The sequence below is a fragment of the Neltuma alba genome, unplaced genomic scaffold (assembly GCF_004799145.2).
Source record: "Neltuma alba isolate B1F8T4 unplaced genomic scaffold, ASM479914v2 tig00010452_pilon, whole genome shotgun sequence".
Classification (NCBI taxonomy): domain Eukaryota; kingdom Viridiplantae; phylum Streptophyta; class Magnoliopsida; order Fabales; family Fabaceae; genus Neltuma; species Neltuma alba.
The window spans coordinates 111,625-126,784 of NW_021635344.1; the positions used below are offsets into that span (position 1 = coordinate 111,625).

Consider the following 15,160-nt stretch of genomic DNA (forward strand, 5'->3'; position numbering starts at 1 on the left):
CATAGTTTTCGCTACTCTTCGAGTATTCATCATCTTAAACTTTTTGGCTACTTCTTGCTTTGCTCAAACCTCAAGAGCTGCACCTACTCGGTCCCTGCAACCCCAATGAAAGCCACCGCACCTGCTCCCTGCAACCTGCCGCCGGCCATTTCGCCACCTGCTACTCCACCTCCAGCTATAGCACCAGCTCCCAGCACTCCTTCACCAATGGCATCACCTGCTAATTCCCCACCCGCACCTGCTCCCAAGAGCGTTTAACCTACCGGCGGCGGCCCTGTTGTAAGCCATCTGCCGAATCTCCTGCACTACCCTTTGCGGCATTCTCCGTTAGTAAGACCTTCGTTACCGGGATCGCTCTTGTGGGTATATTTGTGGCCATGGTCGTGGTTGATTGAAGCTAGGGTAGGAAGAATCGGTTTCAGAACTCCTGGGATTGTCCAGAAAAAGCTAACATGGAGAGAGAGTTAAAAAAAAAAAAAAAAAGAAAGAAAGAAAGGGGTGAGTTCCGACGGCACGAATCTCTAGACAGCATACACCTCAGATTAAATTCAGTGACGTGGCTAATTCTTATTAGTTAGAACTTGAACATGAATGATTGGGTGCTCTGCTCTGGGTGTATGTAAGAATTTCCCTAAACGTGGTGGCTTGATGACTCATCGTATACGTGTCCTCTTTCCCAAATTTCCTTTGCCACGACATCTCTGCTTCTTCTCCTTATGGAGCACACTTTGCGCTCACTTCACTCGTGCGCAAACCTGAAAAGAGAGAGACAGAAAGGGTGCGATTTGGTGGCAGAAGAGAAAGGAAGAAGAAAGAAAGGGAAAGAGGAAGATTCGACGCATATAAGCTAGGATCCAACGAAGGTAAACCTTCTAATGCTCCTTCTACCCTCTTTCTCAGCATTAGAATACTACTTGGAGAGTTAAGAGTGACCTTTTGTTGTTAAGGGGAAGGGCGAAACATCGACAGATTTAAGAGATGGTTTATAGGAGTAGAACAAAGCTTAAATAGGAATTTTGTGATGCGTATGCGGTTGTTCTGTTTTGACTTTTGATTGCCGAGACCGAGAATCTCTTGTTTCTTCTCTATTATATTGACTATCATAAAAAGGAGTTCTTGAATTTAGATGACCGATTTTGTGTTTAGATAAGAATGGCATAAAATAATCGCATGCTAGTGTATGTGTGCGTGTATGGTTTCGATTTAATGCTTGGGACTGAGGTTTGAATTCTGAAATTTAAGAGCTGGAATAAGTTTATTCATTGATGTTTAAAGGAATGTTAATCAAATCTTATATATATTACATGTCATTGGTTGCCACTGCCAAGCTTACAGCTTCTTGTTTGAAGGAAATATGTTCATTCCTCTTGAGAATGGTATGAAAATGAGTACAATTGGTAATATGGGAACATAAGCTTGTTAGATTCCAGCTGTTTTGACTACAAGCTAGTTCAGATTGTTGTTGAAAGCTATATGTAGAGAACCTGCTATTTAATACGCTTAAGTAAAGGAGTATATGGATTATTAAATACACTTTCTGGGTCTGAGAAATAGGAGATGCCCAACTTTGAAAAGAAATAATATTTAGAAATTGATTAGTGAAAGTAAATGGCAGAATGGTTATAATGAAAGGATTGAAATTGCTGTGATTAAAATTTTATTGCTGCAATGAAAGAAGAGCATTTTAAATTAAATGTCCCTAAGTTGCTCACACATGCATAAATATATATAACTGTGTGTGTTGCTGTGTTATGTTAGAGAACTACTTTGGATGTTAGATGATTATTAATGAGCACAATAGCATCTAAAAGCTAATAGTTATGTATTATATATGATTGGCGTACCGTGTAGAGATGAATGGAATGAAATCTGGAATGTGAAGAATGATTTTAATTCTAGAAATTTCCAGAATAAAGCACAAGGTTGTCCAAAGTTTTAAGGAGAAAACCAAGTTTGTGGAAGCTGAATTCATTTTGTGTGTGTTGATTGTTGTTGCTGAAATGCTTTTAAAAGAAGCTACTTTTAGTTAAATCAATGGCTCAAAGTGAATAGAAGGAGTTGCTGTCCGAAAATGTTTGAAGTGTTTTTATTTTAATAATGTGTCGTGTTTTAAGCTATTTTGATTATAGGAAAATAGCTACCACTGAAACTGTGACCATAAAGCTTGCTATTTGATTCTTTGCTGAATGATTGATTGCATAAAATGCTGAAAATATGCTTATAACTAAATGAAAAGAAATGATGTTTTGAATGTCATAGTCAATTAGTCATGCTAGAATTTTGAAATGTGGGATTGATTTAAAGCTTATTAAGTAAAGTTTCAAAGAGTTATAGAACGAATTTGAATGGCATTGCTTAAATTCTATAATGATTTTATGCTTTGTTAATGTTCTGAAGTTGAAAACTTGCTCGAATCTCATTATTTTAACTAAATCATAATGAACTAAGAAGCAAGAGGAAGGCAAGAAAAAGGGGAGGTTTTAGAGACCTTTGAAATATAAAGATTAAATATGGGAATTTGTGTAAGATGACCAATCACCTTATGGGAGGAGAGCACGCATGCACGCAATGTTAGGATTTGATTGGCCGTGCCCGCATCTGTGCCTACACACACAGCGCGAGCGCGTAATGTTAGGATTTGATTGCTAGCCTGCCGTACCAAGAAGAAACTCAAAGTGAGGTACCAGCATAGGGGAGCAAGCGAAAGTAGCTTTAATCATTATTTTGTATGTTTTGTTTTGGTTGCATGTCTGTTTGTGCTATAATGTTATAGTTAAGCATGAAAACATGTAAATTGCCTTACCAGTTATTGCTATGGTCATGTGCATGCATTTCGCTATCCAGTATAAGCGTATTTAACAGTTAATCAGTTAGCAGCTGCACAATATTCAGTTAATCAGATAGCAGCTACACAGTTATTCAGTTAATCAGTTAGCAGCTTCACAGTTATTCACTTATTCAGTTACTTAGTTATGCGCAACAGTTATATGAGATTCAGTTCTATGATAGCGAATATGCTTCAGTTGATTATTCAGTTTAGTTTAGTTTTTTTGTAAGGCATTGTTCTCCATGACTTGTTTTGCATGCTCAGTTTTATACCATGTATAATATATGAAATATGATTACTGTTACTGGGATTCTTGGAATCTCACCCCTCTTTTCTATGTAACCATAAGGCCCAGTAGATCCAAGAGGAATAAGAAGTTGGTGGGAGTGTAGCTAAGGTGGAAGAGAAGAAGAAATTAGTTGATTAGTAAATCAATGAGAAAAATTAATATGTTGTGTTTATATTCCCTTTCGTAACATTTTATGTGTTTATATTTTGCCCTATTTGTGAAGCATGTAAATTGTACTGTTATAATTATATGTACCTCCATAAGGAAGAGTGGTTGGGGGTTTAGGGGTGTATATATAGTTATTGCTAACAGGTAGTTTGAGAGCGAATTTGAGTCTCATTTTATAGCATAAAACTTTTAGAAAAATGAAGATTGAATTCAAAGTTAGATAAAAAGTTTTAAAATTTTACCTTTTTGGAGTAAAGTTGTAACTGTTGTTAATAAATGAAGATTGAATTCAAAGTTAGGTTCTTAGAGTTAGGTATTACACAAATCCTTACCCATGTAAATTTTTGTTCTTCGTTCTCAACTTTGCACCCTGTAAGATGGCCTCCCCCGTCCAGTCCCCAATCCCTCCGTATATGTTCAACAATTAATGGAAGGAACCCATAAAGATACGTGAAAAGCAGAAAAAGCTTTAACACTCAATAATGAACATATTGGAACTATTATAAACTCAGATTTTAGGCACCGATAGGATAAACAAGGCCAATTTCCCATCATAATGAACTGGCCTATATCCATATCTACTTGAGAATTCTTCAAAAAGGTTAAGTAATAACTCTTTGCTTCAGTGGATATTTTAATTGCCCAAGTTCTAATATGAGAATATTTGACAGCAATTATTTTTCAAACATTGAAGAAAATAAAAATAAAAACAATAGAAAAGCGTTGCTGAGTGGTTCAAAATTGAAAGGTTATTAAGGGAAAAAAGGGTTATGCAAAACTTGATTCTCACACACATACACTTCGAAGAGATACAAACTCAGACAATGCAACCATATTTAAGTTTCCAGGTAAACAAAGGGCTTAAAAAATGAAATTAAATAAATGAAAGCGAATAAACAATATCACATGTTTTTAGTCAAATAACATTCATATTACCAAAAGATACAGAAGATTCTTAGATGGTTGAAGTTTGCTTGTTGGGAATTATTACATATAACAAGGGGGTGTTTGGCAAATTATAAAAATGCTTTTGAAAAGCATTTTTCGCAAATTGAGATAAACTCTTCGACATATATGGTTCGTATACCATAAAATCACTTTTAAAATCATAATTTGGTTTCCACCCAAACATCTCCTAAGCTGAGATCACATGAAAGGGAAAATGAGGGAATAACTTTAAATCCTCTCAATTGCTTAAGTGGAGAGATAGAGAAGAATTGAACCCATGTGGGATAGGTTGCACCAACTTCAACTTCTCTCCTTGCTTACCTGAACTACTAATGAGTAATTGAAAGGAAATCAATTCTGACTTGAACTAGCATTAGTCCAAGTCTGAAATTGAAGCTTGGAAAATCCAATTCATTCAGAATTGTCCCTTTGTAGACGAGTGCCCTGAATTGGATGAATATTGTGAGGACCTGGTATATGACCTACTATTGGTTGAAGGCCTTGGGTCATTGGTTGCAGAAGAACTAGCATATGCAGATGAATAAATTGAAGAACCAATATCAGAAAAACATGGAGCAACATATGTTGCTTTAGGCATTGTTGGTGGGAGAGTAGGCAGTGAAGCTTCAAAGTTAAGTACCTGAAGTGCTTGTCTAATTGTAGGCCTCATAGTATAATCTGGGTGAGCACACGATAGCCCAAGAATCATTAACCTTTCAAGTTCTTGCTCATCAAAATCTCCATCAAACCTCTTATCGGCTGCTTCAAGAAGCTCACCTTTGCCATAGAGTTCCCATACCCATTCCACCATCATGACTTGGTCATTAGGAGCATAGTGGTCAATTGGCTTTCTCCCACAAGCTATTTCTAGAGCAACAATTCCAAAACTGTATATATCAGACTCCCTTATTGCCTTGCTTATGGTTGCACATTCAGGAGCCATGTACCCTTTTGTTCCTGCAACAATTGTTGTTTCTGACCCCTTTCCATGTTCTACAAGCCTCGCTAACCCAAAATCTCCAAGCTTTGTATCAAAATTCGAATCTAACATAATGTTGCTTGATTTTATGTCCCTGTGAACCACACATCGCTCCCACTCTTCATGAAGGTATAGTACTGCTGAGGCTAAGCCTTTAGCAATATTGTATCTGGCTGGCCATGTCAAAAGGTTTCTGCTTCGATATAGATGATAATCTAAGCTTCCATTTGGCATGAACTCATAGATAAGTAGAAAATCATTCTTCTCGTGGCACCACCCTATGAGTTGCACCAAATTCTTGTGTCTCAGTTGACTGATGATCTTTACTTCAGAAGCATACTCCTTAACTCCTTGTCTAGATTCATGGGAAACCTTCTTTACTGCAACATAAGAATTCAAATCTCTGATAAATCCTTTGTAGACCCCACCAAAACCTCCTTCTCCGAGTTTATGTTCCTCTGCGAAGTTATTTGTGGCTCTGACAAGTTCATTATAGGAAAACTTCTTTGGTCCAACACATTCAAAATCTTTGTCCAGGGAAAGATCCAAGCGATCACGTCTTTTCACCCTACAATTTGACCTCCATACCAGAAACAAAGCTATGCATAACCCAACAATAACTACAACTGATCCGATGCTCACTCCAATGACCAAACGCTTATTATTGCTTTTACTCCTTTGCACCACTCCGGGCATTTCAAGACTTGAATTAAAGGACCATGAACACAGTGTATGTAACTCAAACCGTAATCCTGTGGCTGAAGAGATTCCAAATTGAACTTCTTCTGGTAGGTAGTCTCTCAAATCAATCTGATGGGAATAATTTTGTCTGATTTTGACGTTATCCTTGTATCCTGTAAACATGACGCTTAACTGGAATGAGCTAGAATCGTAAGTAATCTCAGCATCATACTTTCTACCATCATTCATAGTGTACCATTGTGTTCTATAATTAGTCTGCATTGTTTTTACAAGGATTCCCACATGATCATAGGGTGGATCACCCACATCCGTATTGGAAAAGGTGTCAAATTCTACTGCTACGAATGGATGCTCGTCGAGATAATTTTGATCCTGCATCTGTGCGCGACTTACAAGACCAATACCTGTGCCATCCGGGGGAGATGGAAACGGAAATCCAGGCTCTGCCAAGAAGAATGTGATGCCATCTCCTTTTCCATCACGAGATTCATTTAGTACATTGATGATGAAGGTGAAACGAGTAGTGAAGTTTGCAAGTGTTCTTGTCTCATTGTCCCAAAGTTGCAATGAGTTGTTGTATGTTACTCTCCCGGCACTGTCTTTCTTATACCTGAGTCAGGAATCAGATTGTTAGATTCATAACAAATTTATACATAGGCATTTTTATGTATTATATATATCTTCCACCTTAGTTGAACTGTAGAGATCGGATAACATCAAATTATATGACTACTAAGCGTGTGCCAGGGAAATGACACCAAAATCCATCATTCGAGTAAACTGAGCTTATACCTACGTTTTGACCTTGTGTTGGTGGTCATTAGCGAGTCTTTGCATGCATCATCTTTTGATGAAGTCGTGTGGCTTAGATGGCTAGATAATTAGTATGTGGAGATCGAAAAAAATAGTTAAATTATTTGTTAAGAGTATGTGTTGGTTTTTATAGTATATCCTCTTTAATTATTTATACTGGAACCGTTAACAAGTGTAATCAATATAAATAATTTGGAAAATAAAATACTGAGTTTTATATTTAGCACTAAAATTGACCATAACTAACTTTTATACGTAAGACTGAAGGAATTTGACTACCTATTTTTTTAAGGATAAATGTACATCCAGTATCGTGATCTTATTTCTCATATGAATCTAGCATTATAATTTTATTTTTCTGGTACAGCTAGCATCTTGATTTTATTTTTTATGCACTGAAAAAATAAGATTAGAGTATTTGACGGAATTTTGCCCTTTTAACTCTGTTCTCCATAATTAACCATCTACTATTTAATACCATCAACTAATCAAAATTTAAGTTTTTAGATCGCCACATATGGTTTGCTTTCTTTAAGTAATTTATTTCACTCCCAAGGCTTGAACTTGAAAATTATCTGAAAAAAAATCAAGTATGATTGATTTATCTTTTTAGTTCATGACAATTACAAATAAATAATGCATAATTAATATATAAGATTCACTTTAATAGTGGATTCCATCTAAATACTAATTCCAATTCTAAATATAAGATTTCAATCCATTTTGTTTTTTCAAATTTACAATGTTTTTTTTATAAAATATTTGTGTTGATTTTAAAGGTTTTTACTAAAGAGTAGTTCTAATGTACACAATTAAATATGATACTTTAGAAAAAGTCAACATAAATTTGTTATAAATAATTAATGTAACTAATTTATTTAATTTTTTTAAATTAGTTATGACCAAATGTCATATATGAAGAGAAATTTATCATTACGGAACTTGTAAGCCAATAATTACATTTGAATACCTCAAAGTAGTGAAATCCAATGGAATCACCAAGATCCTTGGCTTAAGTTCTTACCCAAAAAAATATATCACATGCATTTCGCCTGCCTACCGACCTGCGGCTGCCTGCTGGCCACTAAAAAGGTTAAGAACCTGAATGCAATGACCATTTGGCCATCGGAGACCTGCTAGCAGTGGGGTCACTTTTGGTCCCCCCCCCCCTGGTGTTTTTAAAAGTCATTTCCCTATTTTTAAATAATTTAGTTCAAGTAAAATAGTTGAATTCTCAAGCCAAGTTGGTGTTTTTCAACAAAGAGGATTTATTAATTCAAACTAATCTTCCGGTCCTAAATATAAGACCTATTTTGTGACCTATTTTATAGTGTAATTTACACTATAAAATGGGTCTTATATTTAGGACCGGAAGGAATATTTTTTAAAAATTTTTTTAAAAAAAACATTTTTAAAATTTAGTTTAAGGATAATCTTTATTTTTTTTTGTCGTATACATATTAGAATATTAAACCACTAAAAAATTATATTAAATTTAGATCATTAAATTTAATATAAATATATGGTTGAGATTTGGTGCTCATGAGCCAAGTGATAGCACCGAAACTGGTTAACAGAAGGGTTGCGCAAATTTCATAACCACCTTACACCATTTAAGTAATTTTATTTATTCAACGACCAACAACAATTTGTTCATTTAAATTTTGAAATAGACCAATTTTCAAGTGAGGCTAGTACCCTTTTGAAAGAGGAAATGCACAAATTCCATATTCAACTTGTAAAGGGATTTTAAACATATAAAGTATCTATAGATTGCATGATTTATAAATAAGATTTGAGGGTGTATATCATAAGACAAAAGTAAAAAAGAATATATTTTGAAAGGAATCCAAAGCAAACAACTATAATACTCCTTCGGTTCTTAATATAAGACCCATTTAATTAATTTGATTAAATTAAGGAAGTTAGGTAAGTTAGTTAATTATAAGAAATGTGACACATTTTTCCTAAAACACCATAATCATCTTTCTTAATACCCCTCTCCTTCTTCTACTTAATTATGGTTAAGGGAGTATCCATAAGGGTAATTTAGAGAAAATTGATAAATATAAGAAATGGATATTATATTTAGGATAAAAACTAACTCAAAATTGAGTCCTATATTAAGGATCGGAAGAGTATATTTTTTGGCCAGAAGAAGCTATTGATGATGTACATATTAATTACCTGGTGAGGTTGAGCATCCCATTTTCCTGGAAAACTTCTCCTTGAAGGTTCAAGTTCTGATGATCCACATCACGAAATTGCTCATAATTGAAGGTTATTGAGGTCGCACTAGCATTGATTGTGAGAAACAAGAAAATTTTGGTTATGAACAAAAGAGGAAGCAGATGGGTTTTACTCTTGTGCAGAGATATCTCCATGTGTGTGTGTGTGTGTGTGTGTGAGAGAGAGAGAGAGAGAGAGAGAGAGAGAGAGAGAGAGAGAGAGAGAGTCGTTTGTTCAAAATGCAGGCAGTTTGAGGAATGACTTGGCTTATATTAAGAGCCACCAGCTTCTGTTTCGACAAGGCATATACTCCAATTATTCTCACCTGTGGATAAAATTTATTATTCGATCCCTGTAATTTGCATTAATTTATACTCTGAACTTTATAATTTTTTAATTTTCAAACCACACCCTAATTTCTTCTTTAAAAATTATTAGTTAAAATTTTTAAATTTGGATTATTAAAACTGTATTTAAACAGTAAAGATCTAAGGATAATAATAAGTACTATGATGCTTATAATTACAGTGAGCACCAAAATTTCTTATTTGCATGAAGTTATTCTTTCTCCTCATAAATGTAGAAGTTATCTAGTTGAAAATTTTGTTTTGATTCTAATTTTTATTTGATTGGAGGAGAACGAAAGGAGGGAGAGAATTTTAAGAAAATTGATTTGCAAAAAAAATTGAGTTAAAATTTTTTAATTAATTTTTTTATTCTTTTATTTTATATCTTAGGGAAAATGACCAAAAAAAAGAATCTTGAAAATAAGAAATTTTAAAAAGACAGCTAACCCTTCCAAATGAGATGGAATAAAAGACAGTCTCAATTGAAATTATGAAAATATAGAAAAATTGCCAATATACCCTTATATTTGTTTGAAAAATGACTATATTTGATTTGAAAATAATAAAATTTTAATGTAAATTAATAAGTTTGGAATACAGAATTAACATTCTTTAATCTTTTTCTAAGGTAAAAGCATATGTCCATTTAAAAAAATAACTAAATTTAATATGCAAATAATTAATAAGTTTGAAATACATAATAATAATGTCCTTTTCTTAGCATCACGTAAAGACATATTAATCATTTTTTAACATTTTCATAATTTCAATTCAGATTTTCTCTCATTTTTTCTTGCTTGAAAGTTTTAGCTGCCTTTTTCAATTTTTTTATATTTAAGGTTCTTTTTCGTCATTTTCTCTGAATCTTATCCCAATCAATCTAACTGAATTTTTAATTTGAAATTTTAATGTCATTTGATGGTTGGAAATGATCGAAGGTACTTTCGAAAGCCATCTTATCGTTTAAGGTTCACCTGGCACCTAGGCAGTGGCCCAAGCGATTTGATGTGACTTTGTGGGTCTACTTGACGTGATTTAATTTTTTTTCCAATTATACGACTTTATGCGTCTTCTGTTTTTGATTTTTTTTTTTTTTGTGATCGTTGTTCCAGCGAGTGCCAGGAAATTTAACTCCTCCACTGACTTCTTCGACCCGACAAGGCAATGACCGAGTTGCGCTAGAATTCATACGCATGCAAGCTGCTTCTATATAACAATTTTCTTTCTTTTTCTATGCAATATTTGATATTTAATATTATTAAGTCAGATTTAAATTATCAAACCTAGAAGTAAATAGCTCTTTTAAAAGTTTTCTTTCTTGATTTAAAAAAAACTACAAAGACCTTACTACAAAATTAGGTGAAATCTTTACAAAAAAAATCACGTGAAATTATAAGAATATAATTAAAAAAATTACGGGAACCTAAGTAAAAATTAAGCAAAACTATACATATGTGATGAAAAGAAAAAGGAAAAGCTACGAAGAGCAGTTTAAAAATTGGTAAAACTATAAAAATTTGCAAATTAATTTCCCTTTTTTCCTTTAACCACCACGGTTAATCATTTTTCAAGAATTTATTTTTTTAAATTCGTAACGGACAGGAGGATCCTCAAAACACACTACCCATTGTCATTGGGCGTACAACAGTCAGCTTGCGACGTCAGGATAGTAGCCCGGAAGAGTGTTAAATGCGCTAGGCTATACTAGTTCCTGTCTTAATTATAAGACCTTTTTTATAATTTACAAATGAGATTTTATAAATAGGACCGATGCTAGTAACTATCAAAACACACTCCAATCATTTTTCCTTTTTTTTTTTCCTCTTTTTGTGAAAGGGAGTAGTAAATATTGCTTTCAAACTTCACCAAAGTCCAGGAAAACATAATGACTGTTCACAAATGGATTGCGATTGATCAGATGCTTTCCCACTGGAAAATGCAATGCCTCTTCATTATTGTACGGATCTTGCAAATTAATGATGATGTTGAGTGATTGACCCATTGGGAGTTATCAAGAAACTTGCCTGTCTTTCTTCTCTGGGGAAAAAAAATCAACACATTGTTGTAATTTTTTGTAATTTTATTTTATTTTTCAATCAAGTCCCGTTAGTTTTTTTTAATCAGATCCTAATAATTTCACCTGATTTTTATTAGATCTCTTAATTCTTGTTCTTTATATTAGTTCTTTAATTATAATTTTACTTGATTTACAATGAGAATCTTGTATTTTCATGTGGCTAATAAAAAAAACTACAAAGACCTTACTACAAAATTAGGTGAAATCTTTACAAAAAAAATCACGTGAAATTATAAGAATATAATTAAAAAAATTACGGGAACCTAAGTAAAAATTAAGCAAAACTATACATATGTGATGAAAAGAAAAAGGAAAAGCTACGAAGAGCAGTTTAAAAATTGGTAAAACTATAAAAATTTGCAAATTAATTTCCCTTTTTTCCTTTAACCACCACGGTTAATCATTTTTCAAGATTTATTTTTTTTAAATTCGTAACGGACAGGAGGATCCTCAAAACACACTACCCATTGTCATTGGGCGTACAACAGTCAGCTTGCGACGTCAGGATAGTAGCCCGGAAGAGTGTTAAATGCGCTAGGCTATACTAGTTCTTGTCTTAATTATAAGACCTCTTTTATAATTTACAAATGAGATTTTATAAATAGGACCGATGCTAGTAACTATCAAAACACACTCCAATCATTTTTTCTTTTTTTTTTTCCTCTTTTTGTGAAAAATTTTAGGTGAGTTGGTCTCCAGACTCACGAATGTCAATGCATGTTTATAGGATCAAAAAGTGTTTATAAGAGTATTTACAGGCCACTCACTAATAAGGCCTGTGTATTGGCAGTAATATTTGAACTCATAATTTTATAGGTTATTAGTCAATTCCTTGCTAATTTTTCATGTCTTTGTTTTTTGTGGTAAAATGAAGATTAGGTAAGTTGGGTTCCGGAGATTTACCAGGACTAGGACATGCATCTAGACTCAGAGAGCATTTATAGAGGTATTTACAGATCACCCACCAATAAAATCCTCACATTAGCTGACTTTAGGAATTATAAACCAATTCCTTATCAGTGGGACCAACTCTTATGTGTAATTTTTCATGTCTTTAAATTTCCGTGTCTTCCTTTTCCATGGCCGAATAAGAGAGGTCATCTACTCTATGTTTAAGAGCAACGGAGTCCACAAGCTAACGCTGTGAATCTGTCAGGGTAATTGGCACCGCCTCGGACTCAATTTTCTTGCGTTCACATTTGGATATATAATGGAATAGTTTAGTTAGTGTATTTGCCTAATTAAATGAAAATAAGGATTGTAATGCAGTAGGCTAATGACCTAATTAATCAATGGAGATATATAATGCTTTGACTATTTCAACGCCAAGTAGTTGGGAAAATCAAGGATGAAAAATTATACTTCTCTTGCCCTGTTTATAAGTTATCTTCATCATGTTTCACACAGCTACAAAAAAATCTTAAACTTTATTAACTCTGATTTAAAATTTAACGATTTTTTAATTTTATCTCTATTTAATATACATTATATCTCATATAAATAAAATCAACAAAATAATGAACGAAAGGTAAAATTATACATTTATAGATAAAAAATTTCTTTCAATGCACTATAAAGAGTATCAAAAAATACCTTTTTACTCTGCCTTATAAATAAGACCAAAGAAGTATTTAGGAAGAAAATTTGACAAAAATAAATTGAATTAATATTTTGTTTTAAATTTTAATTATTCCTCAAACGATGGAAGATTACCTTTGTATCGTATTGACTAAAATATGCTCTCAGCTTCGAATTAGTTTCCTGGTGTCACAAGAGATCTATAGAAATACTAACATCTATCAAGTTTTAATTTTCTTGTTATTTATTTTTAAACTCTGATCCCAGCAACATAGGTCACATTCGAAGCTTCTTCTCGTTAGAAGACTTGGTATTTTTTTTAATATTCTTTTCAATCAAACAGTCGGCATCCTCATTTGATTCCATGACTTCCATGTTTGTCAGGCAATATTTTTAATATATATGGTATTTTATATACTGATTAAATAAGAGATTTTGACATGTAAGGGCGAAATTAAAAGTAAATAAAAAGTGCATGGAGTCAAAGTAAGGCAAAGTAAGAGGGGGAAAAAAAGTTAGTCAAAGATGCAAACATGAGAAGTTAAAGGCAAAAAGATCTAAATATGAGGAATTATCAAGGAACATTATAATCATGGCATATGCCCGAAAATTTGAGAAAACTCGATAAAACCCCGGAGGATAGGAAAGAGGTTCCTAAGGTATTTTTGAGGTTTAGATAAACTAAAGATGTCTCAAAAAGAATTTACTTGGCAAAAAAAAATATTTTTGGGCGAGATTTTAAGAAAAAGAAGGAGACAATAATTATTAAAAATTATGAACTATTATTTAGAAAATTATAAAATTTATAGAGGAATTTATTTTCCACAGTGAGTTATAAATAACTTTAAAACTGATTTTTAGTAATTAAGGGCTTGCTTTTTCAAAAAATTTTGAATAGCTAGAATTAATTCCTGGTATGTTGGTACAGGATAATTTAAGAATGTGCATGTTTGGTTCAACTACGGGAAAAGAATGAGAGGGATTTTAATAGAAAGAAGGGAAAAGGAAGGAGAGCAGAGTTTTTAGTAGATGGAAGGGATTTTAATATTACATTGTTTGGTTCAAAAGGGAAAGAAACTGGAGAAATTTCTATATAGACAATTTTATCCTTATTTTATTTTTATATAATAAAGCATTTTTTTATGCATTTTGAAATATAAAAAAATACTAACATTATTATAATATTATTATAATATTATATATATTAACAGTATTTTTCTAATGTATTAACATTATATATATTATCAGAAGTATTATTGTATATAATATAATATAGTACAAATCTATATAACTATTAAAACAATAATACGTTGGGGAATGGGGATGATTTCATCGAAATAATAAAAACAAAGAAGATGCTGGGATGAACCGCGAAGTGCGAACAGAGACAGGCTATCGAAAAAGAGTAAAAAGAGACGGTGAGCTTGAAGCAGCAGAGAGAAAGACGAGCAGCAACACCACGTTTGAGTCCAGGAGCTTCAACCTTCATGAGAGCCATCGGGGAGTAGGAGAGGAGGAGGAGAAAGAAGATCAGGATTTGGTGTCGGACAGCTAACGAGAAACATGAGAGGAGAAAAGTGGCAGGGATAAAATTGACCGAAAATAAGCAAAAATTTCTCTTCCCTCCAAAAAAAAAAAGCTCCGGTTTTGGAGGGAAGAGAGAGGAGACGAGGGAAGAGGAAAAAGACAAAAAAATATCTCCCTTCCCCCCTTATTTTTCCAAGTGCCAACCAACCACAGTGACTTCTTCCTCCCCTTCCCCCGCCCCCAAAAGAAAAAAAAAAAACCCCACAGACCCTGGACCAAACAAACAGTAAAAGAAGGCTAGGAAATGAGAGAATTGCGAGATTGATGTAAATTTTAATTGTAGACGTGACTTGAAAATAATCATGTAATTTCGTAATTAAGAATTGGTTAAAGTGACTTTTCTTGGTCAGCCTGATTGATTCTTTTTTCTACCATTTCCTCCAGCAGGGATCAAGTCTGATCTTTTACAATTTCTTTTGGCAACCAATTCTTCTAGGATATGTTAATGAAGCCTGTGGAATCATTTGTATTTTAATTCTATTTGGCAAAAGCAAAATGTAATCCTACATCAGGGGAAGAAATATCTTTGATAGCTACTATCAAAGAGAAATAGGGCACACATTCTCTAAGTCGGTTTTTTTTTTTCCCCCTCCTCATACTGATGTTAATAGCTGCC

At 33.3% G+C, this 15,160-nt stretch overlaps 1 protein-coding gene across 1 annotated transcript; it reads right to left on the minus strand.

Annotated features, from left to right (window-relative positions):
* Window positions 1-4,092: 4,092 nt before the first annotated feature.
* Window positions 4,093-9,110, minus strand: LOC114756665 (L-type lectin-domain containing receptor kinase IX.1-like). Its single transcript, XM_028945617.1, has 2 exons — window positions 8,914-9,110; window positions 4,093-6,523 (listed from the first exon to the last, which is right to left on the minus strand). The coding sequence occupies exons 1-2, from the start codon at window positions 9,108-9,110 to the stop codon at window positions 4,648-4,650; spliced, it is 2,073 nt and encodes a 690-aa protein (XP_028801450.1). The 3' UTR covers window positions 4,093-4,647.
* Window positions 9,111-15,160: the final 6,050 nt, after the last annotated feature.

Bases quoted from the DNA above. Each gene is read 5' to 3' on its own strand.
- LOC114756665 (XM_028945617.1), bottom strand. From the start codon at position 9,110: ATGGAGATATCTCTGCACAAGAGTAAAACCCATCTGCTTCCTCTTTTG. The intron at 6,524-8,913 runs GTAATTAATATG...TTCCTGACTCAG, and splicing joins GGGATGCTCAACCTCACCAG to GTATAAGAAAGACAGTGCCG.